The sequence below is a fragment of the Phyllobates terribilis genome, unplaced genomic scaffold (assembly GCF_046119375.1).
Source record: "Phyllobates terribilis strain yellow unplaced genomic scaffold, ASM4611937v1 Scaffold_364__1_contigs__length_1914224, whole genome shotgun sequence".
Classification (NCBI taxonomy): Eukaryota; Metazoa; Chordata; class Amphibia; order Anura; family Dendrobatidae; genus Phyllobates; species Phyllobates terribilis.
Genome location: NW_027363124.1, coordinates 1,380,570 through 1,399,567, shown reverse-complemented (window position 1 = coordinate 1,399,567; position 18,998 = coordinate 1,380,570). Strand labels below are relative to the sequence as shown.

The following is an 18,998-nucleotide window of genomic DNA, read 5'->3' as shown; positions in this document are numbered from 1 at the left end:
CCTCTGCCAACAAGCTTTTTGGAGATGGATATTTCATTCTCCAGCAGGACTTGGCCCCTGTCCACACTGCCAAAAGTACCAATACCTGGTTTACACACAACAGTATCACTGTGCTTGATTGGCTGCAAACTCGCCTGACCTTAACCCCATAGAGAATCTATTATAGAGAATCTATGGGGTATTGTCAAGAGGAAGATGAGACACCAGACCCAACAATGCAGATGAGCTGAAGGCTGCTATCAAAGCCACCTGGGCTTCCATAACACCTCAGCAGGGCCACAGGCTGATCGCCTCCATGCCACATTGCCGCATTGATGCAGTAATTGATGCACAAGGAGCCCCGACCAAGTATTGAGGGCATTTACTGAACATACATTTCAGTAGGACAACAGTTCGGATTTTAAAAGCATTTTTCAAGCTGATGTTATAAAGTATTCTAATTTACTGAGATAATGACTTTTGTGTTTTCATTGGCTGTAAGCCATAATCATCAACATTAACAGAAATAAACGCTTGAAATAGATCTCTCTGTCTGTAATGACTCTATATAATATAGGAGTTTCACTTTTTGTATTGAAGAACTGAAATAAAGTAACTTTTTGCTGATGTTCTAATTTAGTGAGATGCACCTGTATGTATACCGGGTGTGCCCCCGTTTTCCTACCTGTGTTGTCTTATTACTATCATATGTTATTTTTTGTTCTACTTGTTATATTTGGGTTGATATGATGAATATAAGCCTTAAGATTGCGATTGTAGGTATTTCATTTCTCATGTCACATGTAATGAATATCTCTTTAATTTACAGTATTTATTAATCTTTTTTACATCTACTTGTTACATCGGCTCATCTTCTTCTCATTTAGGTCTCTACAATATCGAATCCTCTCAGTGAATATCTTCTATATAAGAGAATTTTCCTGATTTATCCATCAAAGATGGATATGGACAGAGACAAGATGGCGGAGAGGATATTACACCTCACCCTAGAGATCCTCTTCCGGGTTACTGGAGAGGTGAGAGATTCTGATGACGTCACATTACATCATTCTTATCTATGGGAATAACAGATGGACAGAACTGGAGAGGTGAGGGCTCTGGAAATGTCTGAAGTGAGATTTATTAATGTGTCTCTCCATAACCAGGATTACACATTAGTGAAGAAGACCTCTAGTGAGCGCTGTCAGGACCCTGTGTCTGAGGGATGGGAAAGACCCCTGAGCACAATCACATGGCCTCCACCTCACCCCCTGATACATGAGGACATCAATGCCCAGAAGATCGTAGAACTCACCTACAAGATGATTGAGCTGCTGACTGGAGAGGTGACACTGCTGGGAATGCTGGGACATTATACAGTAACACTATGGAGGGATCGGGGGGATGATGGTATCATTGTATGTGTCAGGTTCCTATAAGGTGTCAGGATGTCACTGTCTATTTGTCCATGGAGGAGTGGGAGTATTTAGAAGGACACAAAGATCTGTACAAGGACATCATGATGGAGGTTCCCCAGCCCTTCACATCACCAGGTAATAGACAGGACTAAATACACACGGCCTATAATTATCTGTATGTAAAGAATGAATTCAGTCCCTGTATGTGTTTCCTCCAGATCTATCCAGTAAGAGGACAACACCAGAGAGATGTCCCCGTCCTCTTCTTCCACAGGACTTTAAACAAGGAGACCCCAATGTTCCTCAGGATCATCAGGTAGATGGAGAGAAGGTGTCATGAGATCTCCCCTATGATGTGTAGACGGCTGTGAAGGTCTTGTGCTCAGTCTTGTTTTATCCACCAGTATTATATGTTTTATACTTGTGTAATGAGAACGGTGGAGATGGCAGGATTAGAGCTGATCATAGATGGGACTTCTCCATCTGTCTGTGACTTTTACAATATTTGTTTCAGGGTGAAGATCTGACCCATATTAATACTACAGAGACATATGTGAGGGGTGATGAGCGGTTTAAAGAGGAGATTCCTACATATGACTACCCAGGTGAGTAGTAACCACTAAATAATGAGAAGTCACAGATTCTTCTCAGTCACCGGCTGTGGCTGCTTTATCAGTGGTGTAGTCCGGCCGTATCACAATCGTGTGATCACCATTTTGCCTCTAGATCACAACATTCTCCTCCACCCAAAACTGTTCAAATGACTGTGGACATTGAAAGCCCTTTTCTATAGAACTTACAACCTGGAGGATCCACCTACCCCCTGGGATTAGGAGACGCTGACAGTTACCTGCCCAGATCTGTAAACTATAAAGCCGAATGACAGCGTACTTAGAATGTGCTGACAAGTTAGAAAATCACTTGAAGAAAAATATTGTGATGGGCCTGTAGAGAAAGTGGAGGGTAATGATGCTGTCGGCTTCCTAGATCCCTGATATCTTATTGGATGAATCTACCTTCTCTCCCTTCTGTGCTGCTGAATGTGCTCATATGGTCCCTACAAGACCAGGTCCAGTCTTTCTGGCCAAACTTCACTTTTATTATCGACAACATTAAATGTACAATGAGGGCCAAGTGTGAATTTCTGTACAATAACAACAGAGTTTCCCTTTATCCTGACTTTTCAATCTCTTTTAAAACCAACTAACTTCAAACAGGATTGCGATAGCATTACATTGCGATAAATACACATTCATTCTGATTTGATAGTTTGATTGTGGTGGGATCGGCCGGCCTCACTATAAGTGTGTAACTCCCTGGTAGTCTTTAACCCCTTCATGACCAAAGCATTTTGCGTTTTTGTTTTTTGCTCCCCTTGTTCCCAGAGCCATAACTTTTGTTATTTTTCGCTTTTACCATATCATGTACTAGAAAGTGGGGAGAAAAAAATCCAAGTGCGGTTAAATTGCAAAATAAAATGCAATTTCACAGTTGTGTCTCCATTTTTCGTTATCTGGGGTCGAGTGAGGGATTAGTTTTTTGGGCGCCGAGCTGATGTTTTTATTGATTCAATTTTAGGGGTAGATCCGATGTTTTGATCGCCCATTATTGCATTTTATTGCAATGTTGCGGCGACCAAAAAAACATAATTCTGGCATTTTTTTCTCGTTACGCCGTTTACCGATCGGATTAATTATTTCTTTATATTGGTCGGGCGATTCTGAACGCGGCGACACCAAATATGTGTGTGTTTTTTTTTTATTGATTTAGTTTAAATGAGGTGAAAGGGGCGTGATTTAAACTTTGATATGGGGATGTTTGAGAGTGAAAATTGCAAATAGACCATTTTATTGTCCAACACATAGTGTCCAGATTGTGCTCCAGGAGACACACACCATAAATTAAGTGGGTTCTTCTCACTATAGTAATGCCAAATACATGGATGCTGAATGTGGTTTGGGCGCACTGCAAGGCTCAGAAGTGTGGGGGGGATTTGACTTTGGGAGAGCGGATATTGCTGGATTGGGTTATGGAAGCCATGTTGCTTTTCAAAAGCCTTTGAGCCACTAATAATGTGGAAACTTCTGGTTTTCCACTGACAGATGATGAACCTGAGTGGGGACTTGTTTTTTGTGAGATGAGTAGAAGTTTTTATTGGTATTATTTCACCTACATAACATTGTTTGGTGGCTTTTTATTCCATATTTGGGAGGCAGAATGAACAATCAGTTGGACACCACGCTCTACTGGTTCATCCTATGAGGTTTTCTATTAGACTGTGAACTGTCATTGTCTTGGAGAATAATTTAACATTTTTAAATAACTTGCCATTTCTACAATCACGTTAAGTAGAAATGTTCAAAAATATAAAATTCAAGGATATTTTATTCAAAATATAATAATTTGTTTTATCCTTGGCAGATGACTGTACCAGGAGATCAGAGGGACAGCTGACATCTGCAATTTTTAAATCTGATGATCTTGAGATCCCACAGGATACAATTGAAGCGAATGACCTTACTCCAGATATACCATCATCTCTTCACAGCAAAGATCCTTTGAAACAGGTCCTGTCTTTTCATTCATTACTGACTAATAAGGAAAATCAAAGTCACAAAATAAGCATTAAAAAACGAACTGCTCCTAAAGCAAAAATATTGTTTGGACGTGTTCCGTCCCAAGGTCCGTCCCTGCCCAGAAGCACTTGTCCGTGGTTAGGTGGACTTTCCCCGTAACTACATTGTTGAGGTCACGGCTAACGATGGACACGTGCTTGTGTAATGCGGTGACGACACACGGGGAGAAATAGTGGTGGCTGGGGACCGAGTACCAAGGGACGGCCGCCTTCATCAGGTAACAGAAAGCTGCCGTCTCCACGAGCCTAAAGGGCAACATTTTGAGCGCAAGCAGTCGCAAAATATGTGAATTTAGTAGTGTGGCCTATGAGACGTTGGCTCCTTATTTGCGTTTGCGTTCCAAGGACTGGGGTATTGACAACTGAACGCTACGCTGGGACAAGGACGTGGACGTGCTTGCTGATGGTGCTAGTTGAGTGTGCAATGACCGGTGTAAGGCATCTTCACATGCGCCATGGACAGAGGATTGGTTTGCATGCACAACAGCGGAAGAAGCAGTGATGTCACCCGCAGACACTGTTCCTGGACCCTTGGATTTGGGCCACTTAGTCAGATGCTTTGCTGCCATCTTCCTGATCATGCTTGTGGTGGTCAGGCTGGTAGTTTTGCTACCTCTACTGATGCTGGCCTGGCAGGTGGTGCAAATGGCCTTTATGGGGTTATCGGCAGAGTCTTTAACCCCTTAACCCCCGAGGGTGGTTTGCACGTTAATGACCAGGCCAATTTTTACAATTCTGACCACTGTCACTTTATGAGGTAATTACTCTGGAACGCTTCAACGGATCCCCCTGATTCTGAGACTGTTTTTTTCGTGACATATTGTACTTCATGATTGTGGTAAAATTTCTTCGATATCACTTGCGTTTATTTGTGAAAAAAACGGAAATTTGGCGAACATTTTGAAAATTTTGCAATTTTCAAAATTTGAATTTTTATGCCCTTAAATCAGAGAGATATGTCACACAAAAGAGTTAATAAATAACATTTCCCACATGTCTACTTTACATCAGCACAATTTTGGAACCAAAATTTTATTTTGTTAGGGAGCTATAAGGGTTAAAAGTTGACCAGCGATTTCTCATTTTTCCAACAAAATTTACAAAACCATTTTTTTAGGGACCACATCACATTTGAAGTCACGTTGAGAGGTCTTTATGACAGAAAATACCCAAAAGTGACACCATTCTAAAAACTGCACCCCTCAAGGTGCTCAAAACCACATTCAAGAACTTTATTAACCCTTCAGGTGCTTCACAGGAATTTTTGGAATGTGGAAGAAAAAAATGAACATTTAGCTTTTTTCACAAAAATGTTACTTTATACCCAATTTTTTTTATTTTCACAGGGGTAACAAGTAAAAATGGACCCCAAAATTTGTTGTGCAATTTCCCCTGGGCACGCAGATACCCCATATGTGGGGAAAAAACACTGTTTGGGCGCACGGCAGGGCTCGGAAGGGAAGGAGCGCCATTTGACTTTTTGATTGTAAAATTTGCTTGAATAATTAGCGGACGCCATGTTGCGTTTGGAGAGCCCCTGTGTGCCCAAATATTGGAGCTCCCCCACAAGTGACCCCATTTTGGAAACTAGACCCCCAAGGCACCTATCTAGATGCATAGTGAGCACTTGGAACCCCCAGGTGCTTCACAAATTGATTCGTAAAAATGAAAAAGTGAAAAAAAAAAACACTTTTTAAATTTTATGAATCAATTTGTGAAGCACCTGGGGGTTCCAAGTGCTCACAATGCATCTAGATAGGTGCCTTGGGGGGTCTAGTTTCCAAAATGGGGTCACTTGTGGGGGAGCTCCAATGTTTGGGCACACAGGGGCTCTCCAAACGCAACATGGTGTCCGCTAACAATTTGAGCCGACAATTTGTTAGCGGATACCATGTTGCATTTGGAGAGTCCCTGTGTGCCCAAACATTGGAGCTCCCCCACAAGTGACCCCATTTTGGAAACTATACCCCTCAAGGATTTTATTAAGGTGTATAGTGAACATTTTGAACCCAGAGGTACAACACAGAATTTGATAACATTAGGTCATCATATTGAATAAGTTATCATTAGTCTTCAGCGCAAGTGCTCGCTACTTGAGTTTGCATCGGGTACTCAGGTATGCACCGTGTACAGCGTGTGCTCGAGTGACATGCTCGAGTCCCTGCTCTGCATGTTTCATGGTTATTAGACACCCCAAAAAAAACATGCGGGGATCGCTCGTGCATGGCAGGCAATCCCCGCAAAGTTTTTTTAGCCGCGAAGCATATGGGGCGGAGACTCGAGCATGTCACTCAAATACCCACGATACTCAATGCATACCAGAACACCCGATGCAAACTCAAGTAGCGAGCACTTGCGCTCAACACTAGTCGCCATATCGTCATCTTTTTTTCTTACTTTTGAAAAAAATCCCAACCCTATCACAACTCTAACCCCAAACCCAGCCCTAACCCTAGCCCAACCCTAACCCGAGAGTTTATTTTTTACGCCGTTCCTCGTGCGGTATAAGTGATTAGACGACTTTATTCTTCAGGTCGGTGTGATTACAGCAATGCCAGAATCATATGGGGTTTTTATGATTGACAGCTGTCACACACTAAAATACGCATTTTTTGTAAAATCTAGTTTTTGCATCGCCATATTTTGAGAGCTATAATTTTTCCAGATTTTGGCAGACAGTCATGTGACGGCTCGTTTTTTGCGGGATGAGTTGACGTTGTTATTGGAGCCATTTTCAGGCACGTGACATTTTTTGATCGCTTTCTATTCCGATTTTTTGAGAGGCAGAATAAACAAAAGCCAGCAATTCAGGAATTGTTTTTTTTGTTTTTTTTTATTCTGTTCCGCGTGTGGTAAAATTGATATGGTAGCTTTATTCTTCGGGTCAGTACGTGTACAGCGGTACCACATTTATATAGTTTTTCTATGTTTTGCACTTTTACATAATAAAAGCAATTTTATAGAAAAAATTATTTTTTAGCATCGCTTTATTCTGAGAGCTATAACTTTTTTATTTTTCGGCTGATGGAGCTGTATGGTGGCTTGTTTTTTGCGGGACGAGATGACATTTTCAGTGGTACCATTTTTATTTATAGTTGTCTTTTTGATCGCGTGTTATTCCATTTTTTGTTTGGCGGTATGGTGATAAAGCATTTGTTTTTTGCTTCGTTTTTTTTTTTTTTTTTTTACCGTGTTCACTGAAGGGGTTAACTAGTGGGACAGTTTTATAGGTCAGGTTGTTTCGGACGCTGCGATACCAAATATGTGTACTTTTATTGTTTTTTTTGTTTTTTTTTGTATAATAATATTTATTGACGGGTACATTATATTTTTATTTTTGGTGGATTATTTTAAAAAATATTTTTGCAATTTTTTTTTTTTTTTTTTTTTTTCACTTTCTGATAGTTTTTATACTTTATTACTTTGTCCCACTATGGGACTTTCACTTTTTTTTCTCTGATCGCCTGCATGGCACAGGAATGCAGCACCATCCCTGTGCCATGCAGGCTGTCAGCGCTGGACAGGGAGAAGATAGTTTGGAGATGCACTGCGCATGTCCAAAAAATCTTCCTGCTGTCTGGTGACCCGGATGTTGTCATGACGACATTGGGTCGTCATGGCAACATCCTGGAAGCCACGGCAGACAGCGCTGGAAGCCGGAAGAGGAGGTAAGTATCTGCGATCACCTCCCCTTGCCACCGCAATGCTGCGATCGACTTCGATCGCAGCATCGCGGGGGTTAATGTGCTGGGAGCGGTGCTTGACTGCTCCCTGCACATAGTACCGAGTTTCAGCTGTGACAATCAGCTGACACCTGGCGGCGATCGCACTCTCACAGCCTGTGTGCGCACGCGATCGCCATGACGTACTAATACGGGTCTGGCTCTTAAAGCCCAGGGCACAGACGCGTATTAGTACGTCACATGTTGTTAAGGGGTTAAAAAACAACCAGACTCGGAAAGACCTAACAGTTGTACTGGCAACGTCCGTCATGTTGATGTTACGGGGAACGGTTGCCCGCCTTCTGTCTGCGGCCACCACACTGCTTCTTCCTGCCTTTTGTGGTGCTATGCCTCCCCCCCCCCCCCCCCCGTGTGCTGCTGTCCTCGCTCTATATGTTCTCTTGCCAAGTTGGGTCAGTTACTATATCATCCACCACCTCGTCTTCCAATTCTGCACCCTGGTCCTCCTCCTCACTTTCTGGCAATTGTGTCTCATCATCGTCCACCTCTTGTGACACTTTCCCACCGTCGCCTTCGTGTGACCGTGGCTGCTCAAATATTTGGGCATTGCTACATGCGATCTCCTCTTGCCCCGCTTCAAGTGGACCGGGGGAGAGGCCCGATTTCTATAAATGGAATAGTGAACATCTCTTCAGACTGTCCAAGTGTGGGATCAGATGTCTCCAGGCACTCGGAATGGTGGGAGGAAGGAGGATCAGGGTGAGGAATATGCGGTCAAGACTCACGGTTACTGAGACTTGACTGTGTGGCAGACAGGGTGGTGGTGGCTAAGTGACTGGAAGCATGGAATCTGCTATCCAACCAATAACCTTTTCACACTGATCTTTGTTCGATAGTGCTGTTCTGCGGTCCCCTATTAATTGCCACAGGAAGGTCGAGCGAGAAGATGTGGGTGTTTGTTGTGGCACAATTTCAGCTAGCCCATGGCCTTGTCCTTGTCCTCTGCATGCACCATCATCACCATCACGTCCACTTCCCCGTCTCTTGCCCCGCACCTTGCCCATTTTATATATTTTCCACGTTCAGTACAAATGGCTGGATTTGAACCGCAGTGATATGTGATACGTGTGACAGACAACCACAGTTTTAAATAGCTGGCCTGTAGGTAACTATTTTTAATTAGTTACCTACTGGAGAGAGTAAGGAGAGCATTATAGAAGATGACCCCGGGGGATGATGTTGAGGCGTTCCTGACTGTTTTTGAGAGGGTGGCGGAATGGGAGAGATTGCCGCTGGGGCAGTGGGTGGAGGTTTTGGTGCCATATTTGCCCGGGGAGCCGCAGAAGGCCTATTATGATCTGACTTTACAAGACGCAAAGGAATACGCCAAATTGAAACCGAGATATTGGCACTCTCAGGAGTGACTGTCTGTCAAAGCGCAAAGGGTCCACCACTGGGCGTATGCTGGCGACAGACCTCCACGCTCACAGATGTTTGACTTGCTACATCTAGTCCAGATGTGGTTGCAGCCACAGTCTTCCTCTCCTGCCCAGATGGTTGAGCATGTGGTGATGGACAGGTTCATCCATTCCCTACCCAGGCCAGTGCAGATCAGGGTTGCCCAGGGCAACCCTTGGAACACCGACGACCTTGTGGGTCTGGTAGAGAGCTACCAAATGGTTGAAAAATCCCTCCCTGTACTGGAGTGCCCAAAAGGGGGTGGGTTTACTACGGAAGGGGTTCAGAGCCACAACTGGGGGGGCGTCCCACTTCCACTGAAGGTGCCGCAAGGACTGTTGTTAAGGATGTAATCTGTTGGCCGTGTCACAATCCAGGACACGTGGCCGCCCAGTGTCATACATCTGTTGAGTCAATGGACTGCAGCCTAGGCAGACAAGGTTCACATTATGCTGTAAGGCAGCGCTAGTCATCATGCTGGGAGATACTCGCTGCACCGGGTAAATTAAGGCACACCAGGCAACACCTTCCGGTATTTCACAGTCCAGCAGTTTATTATTTATCATAAACCGCTCATAACCGAGTCCATCTCAGTGGCTCGCCGACATATCATACACATAATGTCCAAGAGCCTTTCCAGCGACAGACACGTCCACTTAGCTCCAGATACAGCCCTCAGCTAGGCAACAACATAAATGTCCACATCAATCAGTGTTTTTACCTTCGCCGGGTTTTAGCTGCTTTAGGTTTGTTCGGCCACCGCTGTGGCTTTACGGCTTCCCAGATGAGGGTCTCCAGCCCTCGTACCATCCAAGGCTACTGGTATGTTTACACAGCCAACATCCAGCCTCTGCCTTTCAGGCTTCACCAGGCCTCTCTAGGCCTCACTAAGCCTCTCCAGGCTGATGGTGCCCCACACGGGAACAGGCCTCACGCCTTAACCCCCTGTCTCAAAACTACCAGGGTTTTTATATCTTCCAATGCACACAGGACCTGTGCTGATGTCACAGTCATGTGATCAGACATTCTGTGTGCACAGGACCTGTGCTATGTCACAGTCATGTGACCAGTCACCTGAGGGGGAGGTACATGGTCAGCCAAAACACATCCTGGACCACTACCATAATGCCACAAGCTGCTGCATTACATATCCCCCCTCTGTTCAAACTTGTGGCGTTTAACACACAATATACACAATCACATTATAACCCCCAGTTCACACAGAGACCATGTACTTGACAATTGCGCTGCTCAGCCCCTGGAACATTAGCCAACGACATTAGCCCATTCCTTTAGGGACCTACCATCTGTCATTGTCACTGACTTCGTCAAGTCACATTTCCGGGTCGTAACCTTGTCAGACCTCCCCCGCTCCCAGCGGTCGCTCGTAACCTTGTCAGACCTCCCCCGCTCCCAGCGGTCAGTCGTAACCTTGTCAGACCTCCCCTGCTCCCAGCGGTCAATACCGCAGAATGACTCACACACCCTGGTATCTAAGGTCCGGTTAGACTCCGTACTGTCCCATACTCTATTGGGTCGTTTGTATGGGCCTCTCAAACCTGAGTTACTGGAGGTCTCACTACCTCTAAACCCATGCCCACTACTCTCAGGACATCTTGATAGGTCCCTAACTTCAGCTGTAGCTGTTCTGTTATTTAGGGGGCCCTTTCTCTGTCTGGTCTCACAATTTCTAGACAGCTGCCACCTTCTGCCGCTCAGGCGATTCTGTCTTTCCACTCACAGTCTAGCGAGATTCAACTGTTCTACCTCTCGCAGGTAGGTCACTCGGTACTCCATCAGCATGCGTATATATGCAAGACTTTCTTCCGTTCCTACAGCGGAGAATGACACCATGCCGTCTTCATCTGGTATCCAGTCCTGTCGATCACGTGGACTGCTTACTCTCATCACACCCGACTTCTTTACCATCATCTGCATGGCTCGGCCATTTCTCCCAATGAGCTTTCTCACCAGAACATGAGGCACCCGGATGACCTCTTCCCGCAGACTGTGAGCTTTTCTCATAAGCTCCAGTTGTCTAACGGCTTGTTCCGTCTTCAACCGGAGAAACCGCTTCGTGTGAATATATCGCCAGTGTATGTCACTTAGGATCGCCACCCTCTTCACTGTGACTTCAGTCGTGGACAGGACCACCAGCTGTTTAGCTTCTGAGGTCGAGTACACCTCACAGGCTCCCACGGCCTTCTTAAACTCTTCATGCACAGACTCACTGGTGCATTCTCTCAAATCCTCGGGTACATCTATGAGGCACTTGTACCGAGAGGTTTCTGTCTCACCAGTGGTCTCCAAAAGATCATCTAGCTCAGGTTTCAGGGGCAACTGACTTTCAGCTTCTTCACCCTGTATACTTCCCCTGAGCTGACTCACAGCTACAAATTCACAAATTTTCGTCTTTACCACTTCCATTTCATATTTATCTTCTGTTAACACTCTCTTGGCTCTCCTCAGGTCCACCTTCTCATGGTATAAGGGAGTGAGTGCAACTGGTTTGCCCTTTTCCTTCTCCAAGGAGGCCTCGTTCACTGAGTGATACTTTGCTAGGCGACCTTTGAGCTCGAAAACTTCTTCCTCTAGCTCAGCTACTTGCCTCTCAGCAGCCCATATCTGAAGCTCTTCCTGCTTCAACTGCTCTTTTAACAGTAGAGTTCTCTCAGACTTCTCTGTCTCCAATGCGCCCACTCGGCTCTCAACATCCAGTCTTTCAAGCTTCTCTTGCTTCAAATGGGCTTGTAGCGACTCCTTGAGCTCCTTGATCTCGGCTCCTACTTCCACCGAATCATCCGAGCGCATTATTCGAGTAGGTATTTGTTTCATACCTCCCATCTCCAATGGCCAACTCCTGGCCCTGGTCTGTGGCTTCTCCGATAGACTCCTCCATCTTTTTCCGCTCAGCTTCCACCTTGCTGATTCTTTCCTTAAGGCATGTCTCTGCCCTCTGGAGATTATCACAGAACGTCTGCAACTCCTTCACCTGAGCTTCCAGACCTAGGGTCTTTCTGCGGAGGTCACCATTTTCATCACGGGTGTCCTGCAGAGTGGTCTCAACCACTTGGTGCATGTGCTCTGCATCCGCCTTATCATCCTCTAGTTGTGCACAGGACCTGTGCTATGTCACAGTCATGTGACCAGTCACCTGAGGGGGAGGTACATAGTCAGCCAAAACGCATCCTGGACAACTACCGTAATGCCACAAGCCGCTGCATTATAATGCTTACCCAGCCTGCAGTGTGGACTGTCAACCCAGCGAGGGGCCGCAGGCGTGTGCCATTTCTGTTAATGGGGTGATGGTCCTGGGGTTGTTGGACTATGGGAGTCTGGACCCCTACTAAATCTGTGGGCGTCTGCTGCATACATGGGGACGCCAAGAACTACCCGGTGGCCAGAGTGACAGCTGGAACAGACTGTGGCGCCCAATCCCATGAGGTCAGGGTGGTCAAGGACCTGATGCATCCCGTCATATTGGGGCGCGATTTTCTCTTGTTCTGGGACTTGTGGGGGAAGGGATCGAGACTGAGTTACGTGGACAAAAGCCAGGACCCGAGAGAAATATCCCAGTCGACATCGGAAGTGGATGAGTTCCCACTGTGTCCTTTCTGGCGACGAGGACCAGACTGTGACCAAGGTGGCCGACCTCTCGGAATTGGAGGTGCCCGGAGAGAACTTTGGGTCAGCTCAAGTTCAGGAAGTGACTTTGAAAGGGGCGTGAGACAATGTTACTGTTTGTAATGGTATTGCTCAAGTGCCGGGGGTGGAAACCAGGTACCCACACTTTCCAGTTCAGGGGGAGCTTTTATACTGGGTGACTAACTAAAAGGTGAAGAGGTAGTGCAACAGCTGTTAGTTCCAGGGTCATACCGTCGGAGGGTATTAGAAATGGCCCACTCACATATTCTAGCGGGACAGCTACAGTTGAGAAAACCCAGGAGAGAATATTGAGGAGGTTCTATTGGCCAGGATGTTACCGGGAAATCTTAAACTATTGTAGGTCCTGCCCCACCAGCCAGATAACCGTGCCAACCTCCCACTTCCGTAGTCCCTTGGTTCCACTACCTATGATAGAGGACCCATTTCAGAGGATTACCATGGACCTCGTGGGTCCCTTAGTTAAACTGGCTTGGGGCCACCAATATATCCTGGTGGTCATGGCCTATGCGACCCGGTACCCCTAAGGAACTCATCCAGTAAAAGAATAGCCCGAGAGCTGGTCCATATTTTTGCACAGACAGGTCTGACAAAAGAGATTTTGACAGACCAAGGAACCCCCTTCATGAGAAGAGCGATGAAGTAGCTATGCAGAGCCCTTCAGATTGCCCAGATTCGGACCTCAGTTTACCATCCGCAGACGGACGGCCTAGTGGAACACTTCAACAAGACCTTTAAAGGCGATGCTCAAGAAGGTCGTTGAAAAGGATGGGGCGAGACTGGGACTACCTGCTCCGATTTCTACTTTTCTCCATCAGAGAAGTTCCTCAAGCCTCCACTGGCTTCTCTCTATTTGAGCTCCTGTATGGACTTCATCCAGGAGGTCTCCTTGATACTGCCAAGGAAACCTGGGAGGCCGAGTTCACACCCCACCGGAGAATCATTGAACATATCGCCCAGTTACAGGAGAGAATGGCGAAGGTGATGCCCATCAGGAAGGAACATCTCCTTCAGGAGCAGGAAGCCCAGGCGAGGGTCTTTAACTGGTCGGCAAGACTGGGACAGTTCCAGCCTGGGGATCGTGTTCTGGTTCTCATTCCCACCGTTAAAACGAAGCTCCTGGCCAAGTGGCAAGGCCCGTATGAGGTGGTGGAGAAACTCAGTGAAGTGAACTACAGAGTCCATCAGCCTGGCTGAAGAAAACCAGACCAGGTGTACCATGTAAACCTGCTCAAGTCGTGGCGAGATTGGGAACCCGTGAGAACTCCTTGTCTGGCAGCCACTCCCAAAGGCCAGATTGAAGATGTCACTATAGCGGAGACCCTTTTGCCAGCCCAGAAGCAAAGTGTCGAGAACTGCTCCAGCAGAATTGGGACCTGTTCTCAGAGCTGCTGGGGTATACCCAGGTGGTAGAACATAATGTGCTAAATTAGCCACATGTAATGGTGAACCTGAAGCCGTAAAGGATTCCTGAACACGCCAGGAGGTGATCACGGCCGAGGTGAAGAGGATGTTAGACCTCGGCGTGATAGAGAAGTCAAAGTGGATGGTTGAGCCCCATCGTCCTTGTGCCAAAACCCAACGGAGAATGGAGGTTTTGTGACGACTACCGCCGACTGAATGAGGTGTCCAAGTGTGACGCATACCCGATGCCTCACGTCAACGAGCTCATCAAGAGGCTGGGACCAGCGAGGTATATTACCACCCTCAACCTGACGAAGGGCTATTGGAAGATCCTTATGTCCCAGATGGCCAAGGAGAAGACAGCTTTCTCGACAACTCATGGGTGCTTTCAATACACTCGGATGCCGTTTGGACTACAGGGGGCCCCAGCCACCTTCCAGAGGGCTATGGATCAGATCATAGCCCCACATAAGGAGTATGCCGCAGTCTATCTTGGTGACACTGTAGTCTTTAACTCAGACTGAGCTAGTCATCTACCTAAACTACAGGCCGTTCTGGATGCTCTGAGGAAGGCAGGATTTACTAAAATCCAAGAAAATGTGCCATTGGAAAAGAGGAAGCCAAGTACTTGGGCTATGTCATCAGGAGAGGCAAAATAAACCCACAAGTCAATAAAGTGGAGTCAATCCAGACCTGTCAGCAACCACTCTCCAAGAAGCAAGTGAGATCGTTCCTGGGAATGGTGGGATATTACCGGCGGTTTATCCCAAGTTTTGCCATGATGGCTGCGCCACTTACGGACCTCTAAAAAGGCACCAGATCAACCATGGTGAAGTGGACGGAGGAAACAGTGACCACGTTTCAACAGTTGAAGCTAGCACTGTGTAAGCAGCCGGTCCTGGTCGCATCAGACTTTAAAAAAATAATTTTTGGTCCAGACAGATGCTTCAGAGGTTGACCTAGGAGCCGTACTCTCTCAAGAGATAAATGGGGAAGAACATCCCATTCTCTATCTGAGCCGGAAGCTCTTGTCCTGCGAGAAGAACTACGCAATAGTAGAAAAAGAGTGTTTAGCCATAAAATGGGCCTTAGATACACTGCGATATTACCTACTAGGCCGGAAGTTTAAATTGGTTTCAAACCATGCCCCTTTGAGATGGTTGAGGAAAAAGAGGGGTAAAAATACTAGGGTAACTAGATGGTTCTTAGGTCTTCAAGACTTTAATTTTCATCTGGAGAATAAGCCCGGGAAGTTGCACGGGAATGCTGATGCCCTGTCTAGAATTCCCTGTCTGGTGTCTGAAGGTGCCCAAACCCCCAGCTTTGGGCAGAGGGGGGGAATATGTGACAGTCACTGGAGTTATTTCCTCCAGCATGTTATATATTAGGGGTTAACTCACCTAAAGGGTGTGGTTTTATGTGAATGGCAAAGAGGGTGGGAAGTCATTCACCCTACCTCCCCTCAGGGTGATGCTGAGCAAGCTTAAATGCTCCGTCACTATTTTTTTTCTGTTGAGTTTGGAGAGGCAAGGTGTCCAGACTGGAATGCCATAGCTCAGGAAGGAGCTAAAGGCTTGGCTACAACCTGTGTGGGCGAACCTGTCCTATCATTTATCTTTTGTTTTGTAGCTTTGCCAGTAAGGCTGTGTTTATTTTGCTGGAGCTGCAGGGCTTTATGCCATACAATAAAGCCTGCAGAGAAAACCCGGTTCCCCAGTCTACTTCCGAAAGTGGCCGATGTAATATGACCTCTGCCAGGTTCTGTCCAATGGAACAGCGGCACCAGCAGTCAGACCCTCAGCGAAAAGCAAATGATGCCTCTTTACAAAAAGAAATCTGTCCAAAAAATGTTTTCGCCAACTATGACCTGGACGACTAATCAGGCTGTATGGGCAACATGGTAAGCGAGTATCATGGTGTTTTTTAAAGGTTGCTGCTGAAGACTTAAAATAAATTGTCGATGAGATCTGAAGGACTTATTGCAGGTCTACATGTGAGGACTTTGATGCAGATTATTTCTCCCACAAATCCCAATGTGTGAACACGCCCTGATACAGATCCACCTGCAGTTACTCTTCACTAATTTTACACCAAGATTTATAATTATAGAAATGAAAATTCAGCCCATAGTTCTCACAGTTTTATTAAAACACATACTGTATATAAATAATTCTAACAAAAAGGAGAAAGCTATAAATATATTTATACATACAAATTGTAACTTTACAAATCAATACATAGAATTAAGCCACGTTGGACATTAGGGCTAATGAAAGCAAAAACGTTTTGACCCGAGTTCCCAGTGCTTTAGTTGTGAAAATTTTGACTTCTGTATTTACCATAAAATTCCTTTCTCGTTGAATAAATGAAGGACAAAAGAACGCAAGTATATGCCCGGCCAATAGTGAGCATTCCATATTATGACCCCGAGATATACCAGGGTCAGAGAGTTGATGTCCACATGAGCCATCCAGATCTCCCTGAAGGGAGAGCTACCCCCCCAATCTGAAAAGGTGAAATTACCACAGGAGGCTGCCTGTGGGGTTCCCAGCAAGATGTGAAACCATGCGGTGTCCCCAAATGGCAATGGTGACAAAAGGCGCCTGTGTCTTTTGTCTAGATGTTTTCCGAGGAAATGAGTGCCAGGACATGAGATAAGAGCCTGCACGGGGGCCGGCAGAAGTGCAAACACCGGCTGGAACCTAGGAAATAAAACCCAGGAAAATATCCTATGACAATTCAGCTCTAGGAATGGGAATGGGTTTCCTCATCTGGGTCGCGGTTTAGGATGAAGTGGAATATTTAAACATGGACACCTGGCTATTAGGCACACTATGCTGAACATCATCAATTATCATCCTTGTATCAAGCCTCCTGATGAACCTGTTGGGGAAAAGCGTTGAGGCAGATTTCTGAAACATTCTCTGATGAATACCATACACCTTCCTTTATACAGTGGGGAAAATAAATATTTTATATACTGCCGATTTTTCAAGTTTTCCCACCTACAAAGAATTGAGAGGTCTGCAATTTCTATCGTAGGTACATTTCAACTGTGAGACAGAATCTAAAAAATAAAATCCAGAAAATCACATTATGCTTTTTACATAATTAATTTGCATTTTATTGCATGCAATACTGATTTAATACAATAGAAAAACAGATCTTAATATTTGGTACAGAAACCTTTGTTTGCAATTACAGAGGTCAGACGTTTCCTGTAGTTCTTGACCAAGTTTGCACACACTGCAGCAGGGATTTTGGCCTACTGCTCCATACAGATTTTCTCCAGATCTTTCAGGTTTCAGGGCTGTCGCTGGGCAACGTTGAGTTTCAGTTCCCTCCAAAGATTTTCTATTGGGTTCAGGTCTGGCGACTCGCTAGGCCACTGCAGGACCTTGAAATGCTTACAGAGCCACTCCTTAGTTTCCTTGGCTGTGTGCTTCGACACATTGTCATGCTGGAAGACCCAGCCATGACCCGTCATCAATTCTCTTACCGAGGGAAGGAAGTTGTTGGCCAAAATCTCTTGATATGTGATCCCGTCCACCCTCACTTCTATATGGTGCCATCGTCCTGTACCCTTTGCAGAAAAAGCACCCTTAAAGTAGGATGTTTCTCTCACCCTGCTTCACAGTTGGGATGGTGTTCTTGGAGTTGTATTCATCCTTCTTCTTCCTCCAAACACGGCGAGTGTAGTTGATACCAAAAAGTTCTATTTAGGTCTCATCTGACCACCTGACCTCCCATGCCTCCTCTGGATCATGCAGATGGTCATTGATAAACTTCAAACTGGCCTGGACATGTGCTGGTGTGAGCAGGAGGACCTTGCTTGCCCTGCAGGGTTTTAATCCATGACCACATAGTGTGTTACTAATGGTAATGTTTGAGACTGTGGTCCCAGCTCTATTCCGGTCAATGACCAGGTCCTCCCATGTGGTTATAAGATGATTCCTTACCTTTCTCAAAATCATCCTTACCCCACGAGGCGAGATCTTGCATGGAGACCCAGACCGAGGAAGATTGACAGTCCTCTTGTGTTTATTCCATTCTCTAATAATTGTGCCAGTAGTTGTTGCCTTCTCACTAGGCTGTTTGCCTATTGTCCTGTAGACCATCCCAGCGTTGTGCAGTTCTACAATTTTGTCCCTTAGCTCTTTGGTCTTGACCATGTTGGAGAGGTTGGAGTGTGATTGATTGAGTATGTGGACATTTGTCTTTTATACAGGTAATGACTTCAAACATGTGCAATTAATATAGGTAATGAGGGCAGAGTAGGAGGGCTTCTTAAAGAAAAACTAACAGGTCTGTGAGAGCCAGAATGCTTGCTGGTTGGTAGGTGATCAAATACTTATTTCATGCAATAAAATGCAATTTAAAAAATCATACAATGCGATTTTCTGGTTTTTATTTTTAGATTCTGTCTCTTACAGTTGAAGTGTAGCTAAGATAAAAATTACAGACCCATCCATTCTTTGTAGGTGGGAAAACTTGCAAAATCGGCAGTGTATCAAATACTTATTTTCCCCACTGTACAAGTGCTTCTAACTAAATTTAAGATACCATCAAAACGTGATTATCTCATATTAAATTCTCTATGGTGTTAAGGTCAGGCGAGTTTGCAGCCAATCAAGCACAGTGATGCTGTTGTTTTTAAACCAGGTATTGGTACTTTTGGCAGTGTGGACAGGGGCCAAGTCCTGCTGGAGAATGACATTTCCATCTCCAAAAAGCTTGTCAACAGAGGGAAGCATGAAG

At 45.5% G+C, this 18,998-nt stretch overlaps 1 protein-coding gene across 2 annotated transcripts in view; it reads left to right on the top strand.

Annotated features, from left to right (window-relative positions):
• The first annotated feature begins 870 nt into the window (after window positions 1–870).
• Window positions 871–18,998, top strand: part of LOC141222884 (uncharacterized) — a 67,352-nt gene continuing 49,224 nt past the window's right edge. For both annotated transcript variants that reach the window (XM_073666714.1, XM_073666715.1), the window contains exon 1: window positions 871–1,016. In XM_073666714.1, the coding sequence (XP_073522815.1) occupies window positions 939–1,016 (78 nt within the window). In that variant the 5' untranslated portion in view covers window positions 871–938. The remainder of the gene's footprint in view (window positions 1,017–18,998) is intronic.